This window comes from Pristiophorus japonicus, chromosome 1 (genome assembly GCF_044704955.1).
Source record: "Pristiophorus japonicus isolate sPriJap1 chromosome 1, sPriJap1.hap1, whole genome shotgun sequence".
In the NCBI taxonomy this organism is placed as follows: domain Eukaryota; kingdom Metazoa; phylum Chordata; class Chondrichthyes; family Pristiophoridae; genus Pristiophorus; species Pristiophorus japonicus.
This window is the reverse complement of record NC_091977.1, coordinates 179,724,222-179,749,429: the sequence shown is the minus strand read 5'-3', so window position 1 is coordinate 179,749,429 and position 25,208 is coordinate 179,724,222. Positions and strand designations below refer to the sequence as shown.

The 25,208-nt window shown below is 43.6% G+C and overlaps 1 protein-coding gene across 9 annotated transcripts in view; it reads right to left on the bottom strand.

Moving 5' to 3' along the window:
• The window catches only part of mef2cb (myocyte enhancer factor 2cb), a 352,227-nt gene that overhangs the window by 213,062 nt on the left and 113,957 nt on the right, over window positions 1-25,208 (bottom strand). For 8 of the 9 annotated variants that reach the window (XM_070885140.1, XM_070885149.1, XM_070885203.1 and 5 more), the window contains one exon: window positions 20,333-20,519. In XM_070885140.1, coding sequence (XP_070741241.1) covers window positions 20,333-20,386 — 54 coding nt within the window. In that variant the 5' untranslated portion in view covers window positions 20,387-20,519. The remainder of the gene's footprint in view (window positions 1-20,332; window positions 20,520-25,208) is intronic. The other variant, XM_070885159.1, reaches the window with a different exon arrangement.

Below are 25,208 nucleotides of genomic sequence, written 5' to 3'. Positions count from 1 at the left end.
CCCAGCTCTAGGTCTGTAACCCTGTAGGTTAAGGCACTTTAAGTGCCCATCCAACCATCTCTTAAAAGTGGTGAAGGTTTCTGCTCTTCCAGGCAGAGTTTTCCAGATCCCCACAACACTCTGCATAAAGAAGCCCGCACCCCCCACCTCAAATCCCCTCTAAAGCTTCCACCAACCACCTTAAAACTATGTCCCCTCTTAATAGACCCCTCCACCAATGGAAATAGGCCCTTACTATCCACTATGTCCAGGCCCCTCAATATTTTGTACACCTCAATGAGGTCTCCTCTCAACCTCCTCTGTTCCAATGAGAACAAACCCAGCCTATCCAATCTGTCCTCATAACTAAGATTCTCCATTCCAGGCAGCATTCTAGTAAATCTCCTCTGCACCTTCTCTAGTGCAATCACATCCTTCCTATAACACGGCGACCAGAACTGCACGCAGTACTCCAGCTGTGGCCTCACCAAAGTATTATACAATTTAATCATATTCTCCCTGCTCTTATATTCTATGCCTTGGCCAATAAAGGCAAGCATTCTGTATGCCTTCTTAACCACCTTATCCACCTGGCCTGCAACTTTCAGGGATCTGTGGACAAGCACTCCAAGGTCCCTTTGTTCATCTACATTATTAAGTGGCCTACCACTTAATGTGTATACCCTTTCCTTTTTCACCCTCCCAAAGTGCATTACCTCACACTTCTCGGAATTAAATTCCATTTGCCACTGCTCTGCCCACCTAACCAGTAGATTGATATCCTACTGCAGCCCATGACTTTCCTCTTCATTATCAACCGCACAGCCAATTTTAGTGTCATCTGCAAACTTCTTAATCAAAATTCCTATATTCAAATCTAAATCGCTGATTATATAACCACAAAAAGCAAGGGACCGAGTAATGAGCCCTGCAGAACCCCACTGTAAACATCCTTCCAGTCACAAAAATATCCATCAACCATTACCCCCTACCTCCAATTTTGGATCCAACTTGCCACTTTGCCCTGGATAAATTTCATGACCAGTCTACCATGTGGGACCTTATCAAAAGCTTTGCTAAAGTCCATATACACTACATCGTACACACTACCCTCATCGACCCTCTTGGTTACCGCCTCAAAAAATTCAATCAGGTTAGTCAAACATGATCTTCCCTTAACAAATCCGTGCTAACTGTCCCTACTTAATCCTTGCTTTACCAAATGTAGATTTATCCTGTCTTTCAGGATTTTTTCCAATAATTTTCCTGTAATTACTCGGCGTATCCCTTTTTCCCTTCTTAAACAAGGGTACTATATTAGTAGTCCTCCAATCCTCTGGCACCATGTCCAAATCCAAAGAGGACTGGAAAATGATGGTCAAGGCCTCTGCTATTTCCTCTTTTACTTTGCTCAACAGCCTGGGATGCATTTCATCTACTTTCAAAGCTGCTAAACCCCTTAATGCTTCCTCTCTCACTATATTTATTTCATCCAGAATATCACACTCCTCCTCGATAGCAGCATCTACATTGCATCTGTTTTCACAAAGGAAAGGGGTAAAGTATTCGTTAAGAACCTTTCCAACATCTTCTGCCTCCACACAAAGATTACCCTCATGGTCTCTAATAGGCCCTACCTATTCTTTAGTTACCCTCTTACTCTTAATGTATTCATGTAACATCTTGGGGTTTTACCTTCATTTTACTAGCCAAGAATTTTTCGTGCTCTCTCTAAGCATTTCGAATATCTTTTTTAATTTTGCTTCTTAACTTTCTCGTCCAGGCCAACATCCCCAGCATTGAAGCACTGACCACACTTGATCAGCTCCGCTGGGCAGGCCACATCGTTCGCATGCCAGACACGAGACTCCCAAAGCAAGCGCTCTACTCGGAACTCCTTCACGGCAAACGAGCCAAAGGTGGGCAGCGGAAACGTTACAAGGACACACTCAAAGCCTCCCTGATAAAGTGAGACATCCCCACTGACACCTGGGAGTCCCTGGCCAAAGAGTGCCCTAAGTGGAGGAAGTGCATCCGGGAGGGCGCTGGGCTCCTCGTGTCTCATCGTCAAGAGCATGCAGAAATCAAGCGCAGGCAGCGGAAACTGCGTGCGGCAAACCAGTTCCACCCACCCCTTCCCTCAATGACTATTTGTCCCACCTGTGGCAAGAGACTGTGGTTCTCGTATTGGGCTGTACAGCCACTTAAGAACTCATGTTAAGAGTGGAAGCAAGTCTTCCTCGATTTCTATGGACTGCCAATGATGATGATGATAACTTTCTATATCCCTCGAAAGATTCTATAATATTTATCCGTTGGTATATAACATGAGCGTCCCTTTTTTTCTTTATCCTCCCCTGTAAGTCCCTAGATATCCAGGGGCTCTAGAATTATTATTCCCACCCTTTTTCTTTAAGGGCACATGTTTGGCCTGAGCCTTCCGGATCTCCTCTTTGAATGCCTCCCACTGTTCCGACACTGATTTACCCACAAGTAGCTGTTTCCAGTCCACTGTGGCTAAATCACTTCTTAATTTAGCAAAATTAGCTTTTCCCCAATTCGGGACTTTTATTCCAGGCCTATCTTTGTCCTTATCCATAACCAACTTGAATCTGACTGAATTATGGTCACTGGCACCCAAGTGCTCTCCCACTAATACCACTTCAAGCTGCCCAGCTTCATTCCCCAAAACTAAATCCAAAACCATCCCTTCTCGTGTTGGGCTTGTTACATTCTGACCAAAAAAGTTCTGTTGAATGCATTTCAAGAATTCCGCACCCTCTAAACCCTTCACACTATATTTGTCCCAATCAATATTTGGATAGTTAAAATCTCCTATTATTACTACCCTATGGTTTTTGGACTTCAGAGCAAATTGCCTACATATTTGCTCCTCTATCTACCTCCCACTGTTTGAAACATAGAAATTAGGTGCAGGAGCAGGCCATTTGGCCCTTCGAGCCTGCACCGCCATTCAATAAGATCATGGCTGATCATTCAACCTCAGTACCTCATTCCTAATTTCTAATTTCTCTCCATACCCCTTGACCATAAGGGCCATATCTAACTCCCTTTTGAATATATCAAACAAAGTGGCCTCAACAACTTTCTGCAGTAGAGAATTTCACAGGTTAACCACTCTCGGTGAATAAGTTTCTCCTCATCTCGGTCCGAAATGGCTTACCCCTTATTCTTAGACTGTGACCCCTGGTTCTGGAACTCCCCAGCAACGGGAACATTCTTCTTGCCTCTAACCTGTCCAATCCCGTCAGAATTTTATATGTTTCTATGAGATCCCCTCTCATCCTTCTAAACTTCAGTGGATACAAGCCCAGTTGATCCAGTCTCTCCTCATGTGTCAGTCCTGCCATCCCGGGAATCAATCTGGTGAACCTTCGCTGTACTCCTTCAATAGCAAGAACGTCCTTCCTCAGATTAGGGGTCCAAAACTGAACACAATATTCCAGGTGTGGCCTCACCAAGGCTCTGTACAACTGCTGTAAGACCTCCCTGCTCCTATACGCAAATCCCCTCGCTATGAAGGCCAACATGCCATTTGCCTTCTTCACCGCCTGCTGTACCTGCATGCCAATCTTCAATGACTGATGTACCACGACACCCAGGTCTCGTTGCACCTCCCCTTTTCCTAATCTGTCACCATTCAGATAATATTCTGTCTTCCTGTTTTTGCCACCAAAGTGGATAACCTCACATTTATCCACATTATACTGCATCTGCCATGCATTTGCCCACTCACCTAACCCATCCAAGTCACCCTGCAGTCTCTTAGCATCCTCCTCAAAGCTCACACCGCCACCCAGCTTAGTGTCATCTGCAAACTTGGAGATATTACATTCAATTCCTTCATCTAAATCATTGATGTATATTGTAAATAGCTGAGGTCCCAGCACTGAACCCCGCGGCACCCCACTGGTCACTGCCTGCCATTCTGAAAAAGACTCGTTTATTCTGACTCTCTGCTTCCTGTCTGCCAACCAATTCTCTATCCACGTCAATACATTACCCCCAATACCATATGCTTTAATTTTGCACACTAATCTCGTGTGGGACCTTGTCAAGCCTTTTGAAAGTCCAAATACACCACATTCACTGGTTCGCCCTTGTCCACTCTACTAGTGACATCCTCAAAAAATTCTAGAAGATTTGTCAAGCATGATTTCCCTTTCATAAATCCATGCTGACTTTGGGGGTCTATAATACACACCCAGTAGTGTGATCGCCCCTTTTTTATTTTTCAATTCGACCCATATGACCTCATTTGATGATCCCTCTAAAATATCATCCCTCCTCACCGCTGTAATAGTTTCTTTAATCAGTACTGTGACGCGCCCCCACCCCCCACCCGTCTTTTTACCCCTCTCTCTGTCTTGTCTAAAAATCCTGTAACCAGGAATATTGATCTGCCAAACTTGCCCCTCTTTCAGCCATGTTCTTGTAATGGCTATAATGTCAAAGTCCCAAGTATCTACCTGTGCTCTTAGCTCATCCGCCTTATTCACTATACTTCTTGCATTAAAGTATGCACCATTTAGCACAGGAAGACCTCCTTGCTTACTATATACTAAGCCTGGTTTCCTCTGTCTTACAGATTTGCTTTCTAGATTCTTGCTATCCAATTTCTGCTTTACTTCCTTCCCTATTGAATTAGTTCTCAGGTTCCCATCCCCCAGCCAAGCTAGTTTAAACTCTCCCCAACAGCACTAGCAAAACTCCCTGCGAGGATATTGGTCCTGGCGCTGTTGAGGTGCAACCCGTCTAGTTTGTACAGGTCCCATCTCCCCCAGAAGTGGTCCCAATGCCTCAAGAATTTAAAGCCCTCCTTCGTACACCAACTCTCCAGCCACGTGTTCATCCTCTCTATCCTTCTATTCTTGTACTCAATAGCACGTGGCACCGGTAGTAACCCGGAGATTACTACCTTTGAGGTCCTTCAGAGGCGGGACTGCAACCACTGAGCCACAGTTGACATCTTATGTTTCCAAAACTTTACAGGGGAAAAGTAATCGATCCTAGAGAGACTCAATTAAACTTCACCAAGAGGCCCGCTTCTCGATTGGGAGCAGAAGAACTTAACAGAATATTTTATTCTGGACTTTGCCGGGCCTTCTGCTGTAGGAGTGACACGGTGCCGCTTTGACACTCTGGTCAGTTTGCGGTGGACATTACTGGTGACCCGGCTTGCCCATGCAGATCTCATTCCTAGGATCTGGGATCACTAGGGTGGGGGGTGAGGGGGGACCGTGGTTGCTGGGGCCGGGTGGGGCATCTTGCATGATCGGCCATGAAGGGTTGGAGAATAAATCTTGTCAGAGGACTCCTGAATTGGCTTCAGGCCACCTTTTGTTTTGCCTCTCTGACGGGGGTTGAAAGGACGATTGGTGGATAGCAATGAAGTCAGCTGAAGGTTGGGAGTGAGACTGATGACCTTTTCTCATTTTAAATAGATAAACATAATCTAACTGAACGGTTCAAATGACTTTACAAAACTCAGAGAAATTTGAAAAATATTGGTTTGGAGTACTTTGACTCATGGACCAGTCACAGCATTCAAGAAAGACATGAACAGAAGCACTGCATATGCTTAATTGTAAAAAGACAGTTAAAATGCTGAATGATCAAAAACTAATGAGTCGTGGTTACCAACACCATTAACAGATTAAGATTTTTCAATTATATTGTTCCCATGGTCAGATTATTAACATTCAATCAAGACACTCAAACATTTTGATGTATCTAGATTCACAGTTTAATTTTTGTGTGTATATATGGGGAGCGTGTATTTACTTTTTCTTTGCATTTGTGGGAGCTATTAGCAAACCTCACCTTCACAAGAGTACAGAAGTACCCATCTGAGAGGGAAGACGGGGTCTCGGTTTAACGTTTCATCCAAAGGATAGTATCTTCTACAGTGCAGCTGATTTATTAAGACGTAATCTGCATTTTATTCCAGTGAAATCCTATTCCTAGCACGTGTTATTTCCCAGTATTCAACTGCAAACTATTGGCCCTGAAATTCCAACGTTCCCGGGTTCGTATGAACCCGGGAAGGCATCGGAAAAGCTGTTTTTTGGCGCGCAATGCGCACTCGTTGAAAACTGGCTTTTCCGATCTGTCAAGTTTCTGGCTTGACAGGTCATCTGCAGATCGGGAGCGAGGACATTTGTAAGTGCAAATTTCCTCAAAAATCTTGCGCCTGAAAAAGCAGGCGCATAGCCTACTTTTACAGGTGCAAGTGTTTTAAAAAAAACAAAAACATATAAAAATAAAGTTATGAAAAGATATTTTATTAAAAACCCTCCCCACAACGGTAAGTTTATTTAAAAAGACTTAAAAAAAAAATCGGGAACATATATATAATTTTTTAAGACATTAATAACTTTAATTTAAATGAATGTAGTGTATATTTTCTATTTTTTTTATTAGTGTTTTGGGTGTTTGGGACTGCTTCTCTATCAATGTAATAGGAGTTTAGGACCTCACAGAACTCCTATTATTATGATACCTTACCTGATTGGCTGCCCAGAGTCATGTGACTCCAGCTCCAGGCCTGCGCATGTCCCGACAGGCAGGCGCTGCGAATCACAGTCAAAGGAGGCCTCAGCATCGCAAAGTCGAACATGGCAACAGCTTAAGGAAGGTGCGTATGTTTTCTCTAAAATGCCCGAGGGAAGGACAAAACGGAATTTCAGGGCCGTTATATAATTAACCATTAGCAATGATATCACAATCACTAAATACTGTGTGGCTGAAAGTATGTGGGGGAATGAGGATTCATCCTGGCGTAAGTGCCATGATGTGTCCCCTGGAGTCCTTTGCCACTTTCCTGGGCCAGGGGGAAGTCCTGACTTTGAATGCCAATGGTAGGTGCCCATGTCACTAAGGGTGCATCTAGGATGCCAGCCCGCTGCAGAGATAACAAACTGCAGTGTGTTATGCCAGAAAAGATGAAGTGGTGCCCCCTCTGACAGGGTGCTGCTTTAAAAATATAAACAAGTGTTATCTATAACTCTTTCAGGGGTCAGACCAAACCTTAGGCCTAAAGCCTCAAGTGAAGCCCCACATGTACTATTCAATAGCCTGGTACACCTGGTCTCACCAGTCGCCGTTGATGTTGTGCCCAGCTGCTAGGAGGCCTGGTATGGGAAGGGCAGAGGCAAGGCATGTCCAGATAACAGCCTAATTTCTGACATTTCCAGTGGACTCTTGCCACGATTATGATGGGGTTGTGTTGGGAGGATTATGGATTTTCAGCCTGTGTGAACATCATCAGGCATCAAGCGCATGGACCATATTGGTAGTTTGCAGCTACAATGACAAAAACAGCATAACATCTTGACAAAAAAATGGAAACATTGTATTGTATAAATAAGAAGACACTAAGAAGTGACTTAAAGGTTGTAATCTCATGGCTAGGATGACAGTTATAAAGTACTTGGCCCTGAAAATGTGTGGGCTGCAATCCCGGCCAGGAGTATACTTTCAGGTGCTCTCCAGTGCTGACCCCTCCGGAGTTTACAGGGCGAGTGGGAGGATAATTCATTTCTATGGAACCAGCAAGTCCTCAGCCTCCACATCACATCAGTTACTCATCTGTCCCTTGCTGCTCAAAATTCTAGCTTTAGCCATCATTGGGAGTGGGTGGTTGCACAGGCCCCCTCACCTTTCAACACCCTTGTCGAAGAGCACCGATCCATAAAATGGTGGGGCCCACCTCCATTTTCTGGAGGCCAGCATGCTTCATTTCACTGGAAATACCAGCCTCCAATGTTAAGTCGGGTCCATTAAGGATGGAGTCCCAGTCTGGAAAGACCCTGCCCCTCCATCCCTTACAAGGCCGAATAGAAATTCCCAGCCAAGATTATAACCCAACATATCCGAGACCTGATCTTTTTCAGATATATTCTGCTGGACTACTGCAGCAGTTACGGCACGAGTCCAGTGGAATTGCCTAAGGAATTTGGCCCTTGTGTTTTATAAACCTAGAAAATAGGTGCACGAGTAGCTATCTCGCCCTTCGAGCCTGCATCACCATTCAATATGATCATGCAACTTCAGTACCCCATTCCTGCTTTCTCTCCACACCCCTTGATCCCTTTAGCCATAAGGGCCACATCTAACTCCCTTTTGAATATATCTAACGAACTGGCCTCAAAAACTTTCTGTGGTAGAGAATTCCACAGGTTCACAATTCTCTGAATGAAGAAGTTTCTCCTCATCTCGGTCTAAATGGCTTACCCCTTATCCTTAGACTGTGACCTCTGGTTCTGGACTTCCCCAACATCGGGAACATTCTTCCTGCATCTAACCTGTCTAAACCCGTCAGAATTTTATATGTTTCTATGAGATCCCCTAAATTCCAATGAATATAAGCCTAGTCGATCCAATCTTTCTTCATATGTCAGTCCTGCCATCCTGGGAATCAGTCTGGTGAACCTTCGCTGCATTCCCTCAATAGCAAGAATATCTTTCCTCAGATCAGGAGTCCAAAACTGTACACAATATTCAAGGTGTGGCCTCATCAAGCCCCTGTACAACTGCAGTAAGACCTCCCTGCTCCTATACTCAAATCCTCTTGCTATGAAGGCCAACATGCCATTTGCCTTCTTCACCATCTGCTGTACCTGCATGCCAACTTTCAATAACTGATGTACCATGACACCCAGGTCTTGTTGCACCTCCCCTTTTCCTAATCTGTCACCATTCAGATAATATTCTGCCTTCCTGTTTTTAACCACAAAGGTGGATAACCTCACATTTATCTACATTATACTGCATCTGCCATGCGTTTGCCCACTCACCTAACCTGCCTCTTAGCATCCTCCTCACAGCTCGCACTGCCACCCAGCTTAGTGTCATCTGCAAACTTGGATATTACATTCAATTCCTTCGTCTAAATCATTGATGTATATTGTAAATAACTGGGGTCCCTGCATTGAACTTTGCAGTACCCCATTAGTCACTGCCTGCATTCTGAAAAGGACCCGTTTACTCCTACTCTTTGCTTCCTATCTGTCAACCAGTTTTATATCCACGTCAATACATTACCCCCAGTACCATGTGCTTTAATTTTTCACTAATCTCTTGTGTTAAAACAGAGATGAGGAGAAATTTCTTCTCTCAGAGGGTTGTAAATCTGCAAATTCGCTGCCTCAGAGAGTTGTGGAAGCTGGGACACTGAATAAATTTAAGACAGAAAGAGACAGTTTCTTAAACGATAAGGGCATAAGGGGTTATAGGCAGCGGGCAGGGAAGTGAAGCTAAGTCCATGATCAGATCAGCCATGATCTTATTGAAAGGCGAAGTAAGGTCGGGGGCCGTATGGCCTACTCCTGTTCCTGTTTCTTATGTTCTTATGTTCCTGCACTATCCCCATAATCCCTTGATACCCTTAATATTCAAAAATCTATCGGTCTCCGTCTTGAATATACTCAATGAATGAGCATCTACAGCCCTCGAGTAGAGAATTCCAAAGATTCACCACCCTCCGAGTGAAGATATTTCTCCTCAACTCAGTTCTAAATTAACTCACTTTTCTTTCAGTGTTCCTCTTCACATTTAACAATTCTGTTTTTACTGATACATTTGTAGAACATTTTACTTCTCATTTTAATATTTTTTTTAAGATTCTCTCCTCATACTCCCTCCTAGCTTTCTTTATTAAGCTCTTTCTTTTTTTCTCATTGTCTCCTATTTTCATCATTCTTATCATACTAAAAGGCCCCATATGCCCATCTTCTTCAATTTGTTTGTTTCTAACTTCTTTATTTATCCACACCATTCTGAAACGTAGTCTTTTTTTTTTAAAAAGACATTTTTATTCTGCAACTTTGCAATCACATTTATAAAATTATCCCATTTTTAATCCCTTGTCATGTGTGCCAATATCTCTATCCTATCTTGATTCAGCTAGCTCACTCAGCTTTCTAAAATGCTTCATACCAATCCAGTGCCCTTATTTTCAAATTAACATTTTCCCCTTTCTATTTGTATTTCAAACTTCATCATACTATGGTCACTACTCCTGAGGTGCTCACTCACATCTATCTGATTTATTTTATTATTAATAACTTTAATTAGCAATGCCTCTCTCCCTCTCATAGGTGCTGAAATTGCCCTCTGTCCCATTTGGGGCGGATAATTAAAATTATTTGTTGAATTACCAACTCAATCAATGGGGTGGGGAAAAAAGGGAAATTGCCCTCTTTTCTTCCGATAAATCATTGGGGTGATGTCTGGGGCGGCAGAGGGGTGGAAGCAAGTTGGAAAAAGGGGGAGGAAGGCGGGCGGTGTCATCATCACCATGCTGAGTACGTCAGCGCGACACGGGCGTGCCACATCGCACTGATGCTTAGCTGCAACCCTCTGCTTCACTTAAAGGAGTGGGACGCTGCGAGGCCTACTTGACGCCCACTAGGCCACCAGGAAGGGCTTTGGCTGGGCCAGCGGGTTGGCACCCAAGAGGGGGTGCCAGGCAGTCTGTTCGCAGCCCAGCCGAACCCGTGGCCACCATTGTCGGGCCGACTGCAGAATGGCCGACAATTAAAATAAAATGGCAGCTGCGGTAGTGCACCCTCCCGTTTAAGGGCAGACACACTGCCCAGCCACTGGCAGGTTCCCGCTGCGCAAAGCTGGCAGGGGAACCTACAAGCAATGGAACGATTTTTTGAGGGCAATATCGCTTCCAGGCAGGGACCAGGCAGTGCGCGCTCTTATGATGTCACTACCGCAGATTGCATAGAAACAGGGCGATCAGATGCTGCCCCTCAAAAAATCAAGAGGGCAACGTCCCGAACGTCGGAGAGTGCGCCCCAACTGGGCGGAAACTCATTTCTGCCCATAACTGCTCTTTAAAAAAAAAAGGGTCAATTTCGGCCCCATAATGCTTGAGGAAGGAGTCCTGTATACATTTTGGGAATTTCACTCCACTTTCTTCATTTACTCCCTCTGTATCCCAATCAATGAGTTAGCAATTAAAATGTAGAACAATAATTTTGTTATTCTTATTCATCTGATTAGATTTCCTATTCAATTCCCTCCCACAATTAAGGGTCTGTAGTCCAACCCCAGTAATGTAACAAACCCTTTTTATCTTTCATCTCTAATCATAGTGACTCCATCTGAACCTCTTTTTTGTGTACATCAGTCTTGTCACAGCATATACAGTACAATATTGGCAGGTTGCTCTGAAGGTCAGCCCACTCCACTGGCTGGAAAGTTTTTTGTTACAATTACCAATCAACCCCTTTTACATGAATTCTAAGAGGGAAGCCTTCCTGCCAGCCTCACCCCGTGAAGTTCCAGGTCTTGTGTGGAGCAGATGGAAGTGCTGCCCTCAGGCCCCAACAGAAACTTGTCCTGGCTTCTCTCCTGGATGGTGAGCTGATGTTTCAGGATCCCACACGATTTTCTGTACCTGCCAGGTCTCTTGCGCCAGACTTGCCCAACCATTTCAATTTAGCCCCCGAGGAAATTTGGGGCCAGTATGCGCTCACCTCCAATGATCACGTCAGCAGATGCTGCAATGCTGACCTCAGCAGACCAGCCAATTTGAAAATCAATAGCGTCTGCCTCTTTAAACAGTTAGGTTCCAGTAAGAAAGATGCAGGCTCAATGCAGTACCATCTGTAGATCAACTGTTCCACCATTAGCTGATTTCACCGGCAGGAGCAGAACAGCAGAAGTGAGTGAAGAAAGACAAATTGCTGGCAATTGCAACTCCCACTTTTTAAAGTATAGTCACTGCTGTCATGGCAGCCGATTTTTTGCACGTAGCAATGCTCCACAAATGGCAAATGAGATGCTTTTGATGGTGTTGCTTGAGGGAGGAATGTTGACGAGAACACCTGGAGAATTCTCTGCTCTTCTTCAAATAATATTTAGCGGAACCACAGGAACAGATGAAAAACCTCTCATTCGAAAAACAGCACTTCTGACAATGAGCACTCCTTCAGCATTGCACTAAAGTGTTATGTACTGGTCTGAAAATGGAACATGAACCCACAACCTTCAGATTCAGAGGCATGAGTGCTATCAACTATACCAAATTGACACAACAGTGAATGAGTGAAATGAAAAGGAAAATTGTGACCGGAGATCTGAAATAAAACAGAAAATGTTGGAAATGTACAGCAGTTGCGATGGAATAATTATACCATTTTATACAATAAAGTAAGTGTCAGTGGTAGCACTCTCATCTCCAGCTCAGAAGGTAACAGGTTCAGCCAATGGCTCAGTTGGTAGCACCCTCGCCTCCGAGTCAGAAGGTTGTGGATTCAAGTCCCACTCCAGGAGACTTGAACACAAAAATCTAGGCTGACTCCTCCAATGCAGTATTGATGGAGTGCTGCACTGTCGGAAGTATTGTCTTTCGGATGAGATGTTAAACCAAGGTGGACGTAAAAGATCCCATGGCATTATTTTGAAGAAGAGCAGGGGAGTTATCGTCGGTATCTTGGCCAATATTGATCCCTCAATCAACATCACTAAAAAAAAAAAAGAGTATCTGATCATTATCACATTGCTGTTTGTGGGAGCTTGCTGTGTGCAAATTGGCTGCCGGGTTTCCGACATTACAACAGTGACTACACCTCAAAAAGTACATAATTAGGTGTAAAGTGCTTTGGGATGTCCGGTAGTCGTGAAAAGCATTATATAAATGCAAGATTTTCTTTGTTTTTTCCAGAGACACGAGTACATAATTTAGACTGACACTTTAGTGCAGTACCAGGCAAGTACTGCACAGTCATATGGAATGTTAAATCGAGGCCCTCTCTGCCCTCTAAGGTGGATGCAAAAGATCCACTGGCACTATTTAAAGAATAGCAGGTGTTTCTCCCAGTATCCTGGCCAATATTTATTCATCAACAAAAGATCACTAAAACATTTAGGGGCCCGAAATTCAGTACCGCTGGAAAGCTGGTGCTCCCACCTTTTTGTGGCCATTAACATCAACATTTTTTAGTGGCTGGACCACCCCATATTCAGCTGCAAAAGTGAACAAATATGTTCTTATTAGCGCTGGAACCTAAGAACATAAGAAATAGGAACAGGAGTAGGCCATATGACCCCTCGAGCTTGCTCCGCCATTCAATAAGATCATGGCTGATCTGATCATGGACTCAGCTCTACTTCCCCGCCCGCTCCCCATAATCCTTATCCCCTTATCGTTTAAGAAATTGCCTATTTCTGTCTTAAATTTTTTTCAATGTCCCAGCTTTCACAGCTCTGAGGCAGCAAATTCCACAGATTTACAACCCTCTGACAGAAGAAATTTCTCCTCATCTCTGTTTTAAATGGGTGGCCCTTTATTCTAAGATCATGCCCTCTAGTTCGAGTCTCCCCCATCAGTGGAAACATCCTCTCTGCATCCACCTTGTCAAGCCCCCTCATAATCTTATACATTTTGATAAGATCACCTCTCATTCTTCTGAACTCCAATGAGTAGAGGCCCAACCTACTCAACCTTTCCTCATAAGTCAACCCTTAAGTCTCCAGAATCAACCTAGTGAACCTTCTCTGAACCATCTCCAAAGCAAGTATATCCTTTCGTAAATATGGAAACCAAAACTGCACGCAGTATTCCAGGTATGGCCTCAAGAAAACCTTGTATAGCTGTAGCAAGACTTCTCTGCTTTTATACTCCATCCCCTTTGCAATAAAGGCCAAGATACCATTGGCCTTCCTGATCACTTGCTGTACCTGTATACTATCCTTTTGTGTTTCATGCACAAGTACCCCCAGGTCCCACTGTACTGCGGCACTTTGCAATCTTTCTCCATTTAAATAATAACTTGCTCTTTGATTTTTTCTGCCAAAGTGCATGACCTCACACTTTCTAACATTATACTCCATCTGCCAAATTTTTGCCCACTCACTTAGCCTGTCTATGTCCTTTTGCTGATTTTGTGTGTCCTCCTCCCATCTTTGTATCGTCAGCAAACTTGGCTATGTTACACAGTCTCTTCTTCCAAGTCGTTAATATAGATTGTAAATAATGAACCCTTCCAAAGTGGATTTTTCAGCAGTGTGGCTGTCTTAATTTGAGCGTTATCACCATTGAGAAATTCAGCATGTAGGTAAGGGTTTCTAACGAGGCAGCTGCTCCCCGGCCTTTTTAAAGGGCAGGGTTTGCAGCAAGGCCCTGAGGGGAGAGGAAGGATGGCTGGTGAAAGCGGTGCAAAGAGAGCCAACAGGTTCACTGATATGGAGCTGGAGACACTGATGGATGGTGTGGAGGACAGAAGAAGAATACTGTGGTGGGGAGACCTGGCAGACCGCCAGTACATAATGCATGGAGGGAGTTTGCAGGGAGGGTGTCAAGCACCTCCATATGTGAGGACGCACCCTCGCTGGCCATCTGCACCCGGCTCTTCCACGGTGCGATGGGTTGATGCCTCCTAGCTCTGGAGCGACGGGTTTCCTCCTCCTCTTCCTGCGCTGCCTCCTCTGTATCAGGTGGTACTGCGGCTCGACCTCCAGCAGTTGTCCCCTCATGATGGCCAGGTTGTGCTCCATTCAAAAGACCACAACGATGATGGAGACCCATTGAGGAGAGTACTGCAAGGTACCACCAGAGTGGTCTAGGCACCAGAACCTCTGCTTAAAGATGCCTGTGCACTGCTCGATGATGCACCTGGTGGCACAATGAGCGTCATTGTACGCATCCTCTGGCGCTGTCCTAGGGTTCCGCAATGGAGTGAGCAGCCAAGTATACAGGGGATATCCTTTGTCTCCCAAGCAGCCAACCGCAATCCTGATTCGGGCTGCTGAAGACGGGCGAGCACACTGGCTTGGCGCAGAATGAAAGAATCATGGCAACTGCCTCCCTTGCCTGCTGCCTGTCTGCACGATGCTGACGGCAATGCCTTCTCCTGTGTGCCGCCCTGCTTTTGAGCAGGTGTACCAGGTGTCCCCCTCCCAACACTCCTCCCATCTTCAGGGTGAACCATGCCAAAGCAGACCTCCACTAAAGAGTCAGATTTGAAAGTTGTACAAAAGTATGTGCAAACCTCTGAGCAGCACTCGACAGGTTGAATGGAACCAAAACAATTAATAAAACTATTAAAAGATAAATACAGTGGATGCTGTAATTGTAAATAAAAATACTAAAGTTAATCAAACTATTTCCCTACCAAAGGGCCCTGATCACGGCAAGACTCCAGCGGTATCCTGTTCAAGTACCGACTCGAATACCTCGCGGGAGCACCGTTGGGAAAAGGCTTACCTTTTTACAGCTGAAAATTCCTGTCCTAGTGGCTTTCCAGCGGCCCGCATGCTGCAGAGCTCTCTGCTGGAAAGTTACCCTTCATCGCGCCATTTCCGGCAGAAGTGCACGCCGCTCAAATCCCACCCTCACGGGGAGGGAAAATCATCCGGCCGCAGCGGCCGATCGATTTTTTCGGTCGCCCGCCCAAACTCCATGGTAGCCGTCCCTTTGGGGACAGTGAACTTTGGCCCCATGACCTTGTTATTTACCTCATTGTTGTTTGTAGGGATTTTGCTGTGCATAAATGATTTGCCTTGATTGCCTACATTCTAACAATCACTTCACTTCAAATGTATTTAATTGTGTGTGAAGTGTTTTCGAAATGACTTGAGGTCACGAAAGTCACTATATAAATGCAAGTTATTTCTTTACCTAAAACATTAATGTATCTTTCCCTTGCAGATAATGATCGACTTGTTGTGCATTTTTAGCATTTTTTGTTTTTATTTCAAATGAATTGGTTTGTGCGTCATCTGAATAACTTTCAGTTATACACTGCAAATTGAAGGGCATTCTAAATCGAACTTCAATGGTGCATACAAAAGTTAGGTTGATAAACATGACCAAAAACTCCTAAGGATTAATCCTAAGGATCCATCCTTCTACCGGGCACCAGATAAGCACATCTTACTCAAGGTGCACCCAAATTTTCTGACCCTCCCAATGCAGGCCAGATTCCCTGGTAGGGCCTTGCCACCCCCTTGTGTGCAAGGGGGTGGCAACAGGAATGCAGTTGCAAGCCTGGAGAACAGCAACTAGAATACACCAATGCAAGAAGATCAGGGGGAGCAAAACACATGGGAACCTAGCTATAGCTAATTTTTATTTTTAGGTTGCTCCAGGGCCCCCTTTAGACCCATAGGTTCCAACCATAAGCCTTTTTCACAAGAGAAGAAATTACCTTTTCAGTAATGACCCACTTTCTAGAACCAGGCATTCACAAAAAAGGTACATTACAGCCTGCTGTGAAGTAAAGCTATTTTACTGTGCCACAACAACATCCTTTCATCTCACCCTCAGAAGATCACCACCTACTGCACTGATATGAATTTCTGCATGAATGATCGATATGACATTTTGAGACAAATTGGCAATTATTGATGAATTAAGGGCAATTCTGTGTTATGGGCTCACCATGAGGTCACAGATAGTTTACACAGAAATTAAAATATTCACACTGGTGATCTGAGGTTGACCAAACTCATTTTACAGACAATCCTCAAACAGTAGACAGAAGAGACTTTTATCCCAGCAGATTGGGTTGGATTTGAACCCAAGTTGTAGACACTGTGCTAACTCTATAAACTACACGTTCCCCTAACTGATTTGGTTTTTAAATGCTTTAGTCAGTTAGGAGAGGAATGTTTATTTTGGGGCAGAAACACTTCTCACACAATATAAACCTAAAACTATATTGAAACAGTTCAGTATTATGTAATTGAGAGAAAGTTGAGATGACACCATCAATTCAGAGGTAAGAACTTCCCAATGTGTTTGATCAATTACCTTAAAATACAAAATTATTCTTTATATTTGCATTACTATACAAAATTTGATACTGGCAAAAGTGAATTTCATCAACTCTCAAACCATTACAACATTTGAATTAACTGTTGTTTCTTTTGTTCCAATTTAACACTTCTATGCGTAAATTGTATGTGGTTATCTAATGGTCATTACCGCATTACTGTGACAGGGACATGTGGGAAGTGTCTAGATAAATAATTAATGATTCTCTTCACTATAAATTTTTATAAAATGGGGGGGTGGGGGGGGGGGAAGTCCGTTGTGCCTCATTTGGGGGCGCTAATATCTGGGAGGCAGGCCATTTTGTGGCAGGCGAGGAAGCCCCGTCCATTAAATTCGGGTTACCGCTCCCGAAAGGAAGTGGAGTGTAAAATAATGCGCTTCGCTTCCTTTTTGGGGCAGTTGTGTGGCGAACGTGTCAGGAGCGGGGCAAAGCGCTACACACTGAGTTATAAATTCAGCTCGTCCCTTAATTAAAGGGAAGGGCCTAAGCTGCAAACCCTGCAGTAATGATAGGAGTCTATCGACTCTGGATCAGTTCCTATGGAGTGGAGGGTAGCTAATGTAACACCACTTTTAAAAAGGGAGGCAGAGAGAAAGCGGTAATTATAGACCGGTTAGCCTGACATCAGTGGTGGGGAAAATGTTGGAATCAATTATTAAGGATGAAATAGCAACGCATTTGGAAAGCAGTGACAGGATTGATCCAAGTCAGCATGGACTTATGAAGGGGAAATCATGCTTGACAAATCTTTTGGAATTTTTTTGAGGATGTAACTAGTAGAGTGGACAAGGTTAAACCAGTGGATGTGGTGTATTTGGACTTTCAAAAGGCTTTTTTGACAAGGTCCCACCCAAGAGATTGGTGTGCAAAATCAAAGCACATGGTTTTGGGGGTAATATACTGATGTGGATAGAGAACTGGTTGGCAGACAGGAAGCAGAGAGTCCGGATAAACCAGTCCTTTTCAGAATGGCAGGCAGTGACTAGGAGTGCCACAGGGCTCGGTGCTGGGACCCCAGCTCTTTACAATATACATCAATGATTTGGATGAAGGAATTGAGTGTAATATCTCCAAGTTTGCAGATGACACTAAACTGGGTGGTGGTGTGAGCTGTGAGGGGGACGCTAAGAGGCTTCAGGGTGACTTGGACAGGTTGGGTGAGTGGGCAAATGCATGGCAGATGCAGTATAATGTGGATAAATGTGAGGTTATCCACTTTGGGGGCAAAAACGCAAAGACAGAATATTATCTGAATGGTGGCAGATTAGGAAAAGGGGAGGTGCAACGAGACTTGGGTGTCATGGTTCATCAGTCACTGAAAGTCGGCATACAGGTACAGCAGGCAGTGAAGAAGGCAAATGGTATGTTGGCCTTCATAGCTAGGAGATTTGAGTACAAGAGCAGGGAGGTCTTACTGCTGCTGTACAGGGCCTTGGTGAGGCCTCACCTGGAATATTGTGTTCAGTTTTGGTCTCCTAATCTGAGGAAGGACGTTCTTGCTATTGAGGGAGTGCAGCGAAGGTTCACCAGACTGATTCCCGGGATGGCTGGACTGGCATATGAGGAGAGATTGGATCAACTGGGCCTTTATACATTGGAGTTCAGAAGGATGAGAGGGGATCTCATAGAAACATATAAGATTCTTACGGGATGGGACAGGTTAGATGCGGGTAGATTGTTCCCGATGTTGGGCAAGTCCAGAACCAGGGGACACAGTCTTAGGATAAGGGGTAGGCCATTAAGGACTGAGGTGAGGAGAAACTTCTTCACTCGGAGAGTTGTTAACCTGTGGAATTCCCTGCTGCAGAGAGTTGTTGATGCCAGTTCATTGGATATATTCAAGAGAGAGTTAGATATGGCCCTTACGGCTAAGGGGATTCAAGAGGTATGGAGAGAAAGCAGGAAAGGAGTACTGAGGGAATGATCAGCCATGATCTTATTGAACGTTGGTGCAGACTCAAAGGGCCGAATGGCCTACTCCTGCACCTATTTTCTATGTTTCGATGAGCCTCCCTGGACCACCGCAGAGCAGGGGTGCTATTCCAACAGACTGGCACTCAGCCAGAGTACTGGGCTGACCGATCGCGGCACGGATCCCACGTTCAAAGCGCCAATGGGGTGCTCGGGAAATCAGCTGAATTTTTTTTGTAGTGGCCCATACATCCCCTTTTAACTTGCACCCCGCAAGCAGATGGCTGCCCTGTACGCATTCCCTGCAGCTGTCGCTGGCATCGCCCAGCGCAGATTCAGGGGCCATACTCAATACGACATCGTCATTGCTGGCACAGTGCAGCGGGATGCTACGGGTTGCCGCCGCCGCAAAACCTCGGTGGAATTTAGCAGGAGTCATTAGCGGTGCCGCGCCTAGGCAAAAAGTCGTTTCGGGATGTGTAAACAACCCGAATTTGTCGGCCTATATCTTTTGAGCTCCAGATTAACGTGCTCAACTGGTTGGGAGTGAAATAATGATTTATAAACTAACATTAAAGACGTTAATTTCAGCTTCCAACTGTAAACTATTTAAAGAAAGCAATGAGGTAGCTGGATAATGGCAGCATTATTGCTTTCTGACTTGGCTTGAAGCAATAACCAGCCTACAGGGAAAAACATAGAATGTATCCATCATAAATCCTAGGTTGGTTTGTTCTTAAAACATAATTTTTCCCTCAGAGCTGTTCAATCCCAACACACAGTGTTGCTTTATTAATCCAATGGAGTGAATCGTTGAGCGCATGGAAATGAAATTTGTGCTTAGATTGGTTTCTTTCAAAACAATGTTATGAGGCATAGAGAGATAAAACAAATTATAGCATCACATAGATTAAGCAAATCAAAGAATAAATGGAGGGAAAGGATTTTAATAAAACTTAAAAGACTGAGTGGAGAGTAGCTTGATTGTCTCCGCCTTCTGATGTACTGTGATACCACAAGGCAATTACAGCATGTTGAACCTAATATAATCTAACTTTTTTCAATGGAAAGCAAGGAAGCTTGTCTGAAAATTGAACAGCTTGGCTACTTTTAATTTGTTCTGTGAACTTTCAATTGTATTGGCATAAATCATTACTGTCCATTTTTTATTTAGGACAGATTTTATTGCTTAAGGAAATTCATAATGTAATGAAAAAGCATTTATTTTCTTTGATACACTCACAAATAGTTAAGAGGTATATTTGGGATCCACATTTCAGAAACTGAGAGGAAGCCACAATTCCCATCAGTATCAATTCCAGTAACTGGTTCAGTGGCACACTTATTATGTTACATGTACCAGCAACTATAAAAATCAATACATTCAGCAGATAGATTTAATTTTTATTTTTAGTTTACACTTTAATGTAATTAGAGCATATGAAGCTGTTTGCACTAGTCATTGGTTATTGTTGATGAACAAAAATTTAGTGATTCTTCAAAGCAAAATCAACACATAAAAAACACAAATTGTTTTTCACTACAACGAAATTGAAACTAATGTTACAATAGATTCAATGTAATAACTTTTGTAAAAGGAACTGTTATTTGTAGTTGCCCCTCACCTGTCTGTTTCGTTCATCCATAATCCGCGTGATCTGAATCTTTTTTCTCCCCATCCTCGCTGTTTCTCTTCTCTCCTCTCCTTTAAGTCCTGTAGCTTTGACGTTAACTCACTCCCGTTTTCTCAATACCAGTCTTTCTTCTCACTCCTCACTTCGTTCAGTTCACAGATTCTTGCATCTGTTCCTGCTGATGGCAAAATAAGAATCAATATTTGTTAAATAGGATGTCTTCATCTATCAAGCAAGGCAAAGTATATAATGGGGTCAAAATTCCAGAGAGTTTATGTGGGTCCTCCACTATTTTCAGGATATACCAATTTGGCTGCGTAAGGGGCGGAACCTCCAAAAAAATTGGGGTGGGTGGGGGGGGGGGTTGGGGGAAGTTCAGGGACACCCTACATCAGGAGTTTCCATTTCAGTGGCTCAATTATGACAAGGCATATCTCTGGAGAGAGATACATCCAAGTAAGATGAAAGGGAGTGAGGTCCACACCAGGGAAGTAGCGCAGCTCCTAAAGAAATGTCCTCAATTTTATTTTAAAGAAGTAGATTGACCAATCATATTGGGCTAAAAAGGACGCAATCAGAGTTGGGTGGAGGGGGGCAATAGTCAATCCTCCCATGGTGGTGGGTGCTGGAATTTCTAGCCTCTTGAGGAAGCTAGCCATCATGATGTACCATAGCAGCGGTTGAGTCTTCCAGCCCTGTATTCATTAGATGCCCCCTCACTGACCTAGCAATTTCTGACGGTGTCAGCACTGGAGAGCACTGACGCATGTGATCCTGGTGTAATCGCTATTATTGCATCCAAAGGAATTTCAGGGCATACTTTCATTAAAGGACCTATCTAGATCAGGCTTAAAATGTAAACTTTGTCCGAGTACAACAGGAATTGAAACTTGTGTCTTTATGGTACGATTTTTCGTACACTGATAAAACATTTGAGGCCCGATTTTAACTCAGGACGGGTCTTGTGTGCACGGGGGGGACAAAGCCCCCCCTCCCTCACCTTAATTGAGGGGCCGTCAGATTTAACCTCCCTGGTATAATTAACATATGCCTTCACTTACTGGCAAGGTAAGAAAGTATTGAGGGAACATCGGGGAACTTCTCGATCGGGGAGGGAAGCTCTGCCTGGATATCGTAGCGTGGACAGGAGGAGCAGGGAGAACCTTTAAAAATTTTTTTTTTTTTTTTTTAAATGCCTTATCTAAGCTTTCTGTGGCCAGGATCCTTGATGTCGCCAACTTTTGTTGGCGGGCCCAAGACTTTGGAAGGATTAGTCGGCCGGTGATTAAAATGGTTTGCAAGTCCCGATGTCATCATCAAGACATGGCTTTGCCATTTCACTTGGGCCCACACTCCTTTGGAGCCTTCCAGTGCCTGAAATCAGGCTGGTTAAAAAGGTGAGGTTGGGAATGTTGCAAGTCCCGCTCCTCAACTGGCATCGTACCCCCGCCCCTGTACCTGCATTGATCCTACTGGGCGGATGGGGTTAAAATCTGCCCTTTACTGACTTTCGATAAACAATCAAAAACAAAACAAAAATGTCAAAAGCAAAAATTTGTCTTGTGCAAACAGCTTTGCTACTTTCAAATATAAAAAAATGCATAACGATACAGAGATTTGTTTTTGAGGAGGGACATGCTGAGCAAAATTAAAATGATTCTATTAAGTTATGCTGGTTATATCAAAAGTACAAATTGGTTCATTTCACAGATTATAGCACAGTAGACTACTTTATTAGATTGGCACTGGGGTCCAAAGAAAAATGTATTCAAGAATGGTCTTTTAAAATTGTTCTCCTTTAATGATGGAAATCATAAAATTGAGTCTCATTAAGGTTTCTTGTGTATGGAAAAGTATTACAAAGGAAGATCTACCATATTCCAGACACACATTGTTTCAATAAGATCGCGATCAATATCATCGCGATCTTCTACCACAACTCACATTCCTACACTATCCCTGTATCCCTTGATTCCCTTAATATCCAAAAATCTATCAATCTCTGTCTTGAATATATTCAATGACTGAGCATTCACAGCCCTTTGGGGTAAGAGAATTCCAAAGATTCACAGCCCTTTGAGTGAAGAAATTTCTCCTCATCTCAGTCCTAAATGGCTGACCCCTTATTCTGAGACATCGAAACATAGAAACATAGAAAATAGGTGCAGGAGTAGGCCATTCGGCCCTTCGAGCCTGCACCGCCATTCAATGAGTTCATGACTGAACAAGACAGGGGCGGATTTTCGGCTCCACTCCGTTTATCGCCCCAGTGCGGCGGCAACCAGCCTCCAGCGCCCCGCAGTGATCCTCAGGTCCAGTTTAGCGGCGGCGCGCTGAGCAGCACCGCCTGGTTGAGCTGCGGCCAGTGTGCAACGCCCCCCGATTGTAATACTGGTGTGAGTTTGAACTTGAGCCCAACCTGTACGCCCCAAAGCGCGCCTCACACTGACCGCATGGGAAATCAGGGCAGTCCAATGATGCAGACAGCAGAGATGTAGATAATGGACTCCTAAGGTAAGATAAAATTGTTTTTTCTTTTTATTATTTTTGCGATTTGTGTTGTGGTGGCGTAAGCAATGTTTTGGGAATGTTTCTGTGTTTTTTTATTTTAGTTTTGATCCCGCCCCCCCACCCCCAGATGTCTCTCAGAGCGCTCCCGGCCTGGCTCTTTAGCTCGGGAGTTTCCCATTCTAGCGCCTAAGAGAGGGTTACAATGCCTCCCTTAGCATTGCTCCCCCTGATGCAGGGCCCAGCTGCACAAATTTACTTACTGAGGTGCAAACTGTTCCTGGGCACAAACTTTACCACCCCGCTGCCATTATCGTCCCAAAAACATCAAAGCCGAAAATCCAGCCGTGACCCCTAGTTCTGCACTCCCCAAGCCAGGGGAAACATCCTCCCAGCATTCACCTGGTCAAGCCCTGTATAATTGCAGTAAGAATTCTTTACTCTTTTATGCCAATCGTTTTGTAATAAAGCCTAACATACCATTTGCTTTTCTAATTGCTTGCTGTACCTGCATGTTAACGTTCAGTGATCACAGTTAATGAAATCACAATGTGCCTTAAGTAGGAAGGAAAACAATGCTTTTTGTCATGTCATTACAAAGAATGAATGTTCCGCGTTATGCAAATAACATAATTGTCACTGACATTCTGCTGGAATTTGAGAAATTTCAGCAGCTTTAAAGTTTAAAGTTTAAAAAAAGTATTTTTGTGTGAAAGCAAAATATTATTTAACTATGAATACTCTGAGGAACCAAACGTTACATGGTATCGGAGTATTCCTATTTTCACAAGTGTGTTCTTTATTAGGTAATTTTTTTGTACACCATATTGTATTTTGGGAAGTTTTGCCTAAAAACTCCAATGAGTGAAATCACTGAATTGTAATATTTTCACTTCTTTTTTCAACCTTGGTGACACCCTGCACTGTGGACATTCAATAGATATCTCTATTAAAAACAATCTCCGCGACAACACTGTTCTTGGACTGTGACGAGATACTAATTTATGTCCCTCTGTAACCGGTCACGATTCTTCAGTTTATAGCCACTCTGCTCAGGTATACCATCATAAAAGCGAAATGCAAAGTCACTGGGCCATAATTCACTGTAGCAGGGCATCTAACGACGCCTGCCTTTAATTAGAATTGCCCTTGCATGTTTAGGTTTTAACATTTTTTGCGTGGCAAGTTGTTAAAAGTATGAGCTGATAACGTCGTCGCAGTGAAGGAAACCGAGCATCTGGGATCTAAGTGAACAGGACAAGCAACTGTATATCTCCTTAACTAATCAGATTGAAATTAGAGTGGGTGCATTCAATGCAAATTTGGTACAGAAAGAGAAATTGAGAGGGAAAGAATGAGTGGACTGAGAGAGAGAAAAAAAGACAAAGGAAAAGGAAAAAAAAATGAACAGCTTTTAATTTTAAAAATCTCCAACAATTAATATAAGGGACGTAGTAACAGGGCACTTAGAAAATCATAATATGATTCAACAAAGTCAACACGGATTAATGAAAGGGAAATCGTTTTGACAAATCTGTTAAAGAGATTTTTTGAGGTTATAACGAGCAGGGTAGATAAGGGGGAAACAGTGGATGTTGTGTATTTGAATTTTTAAAAAGCATTCAATAGGGTACCACACAAGAAGTTATTACACAAAATTAAGGCTCATGGGGTTGGGGTAATATATTAGCATGGCTTGAGGATTGGTTAATGGACAGAAAACAGAGAGTAGGAATGAACGGGTCATTTTCAGATTGGCAGGCTGCAACTAGTGGGGTACTATAAGGATCAGTGCTTGGGCCTCAGCTATTTACAATCTATATCAATGACTTAGATGAGGGGACCGAGGGTAATGTATCCAAATTTGCTAATTATACAAAGTTGGGTGGGAAAGTAAGCTGTGAGGAGGACACAAAGGACTCAATTTTCCTCAGTTATCTGCGCCATTATTTTGGCACACGCCACGTTTTTTGGCGTAAATACAAATATCCAAGTTTCTCCAAAGTTTCTGCGCCAGCATAACTCAGTTACGATTTATTTAGGTTAGTATTTTTTTGCCTCATAGGGGACCTAACCTGATGTCTGCGCCAGTTTTTCAGATTTAAGCAAGTTTGGCCAACTTACATTTTTCCCAGGACGGCGTATGTGACCACTCCCAAAAAACCTCTGGGCACTTAAAAAAAACCCAGCGCACATTAAAAAAAAAATCGGTGTAGAAAGACGCCATGCAAAGTTTTGGAGGGAGTCAAGAAGACAAAGATTATGTATCATGAAGCTTAATTTTTTCCAAAGTCAAAAGGGAGAAAATGGAAGTCTAATGCAATTCTTCAATTTTTGATTTTTTTTCGGTTGGTACCAA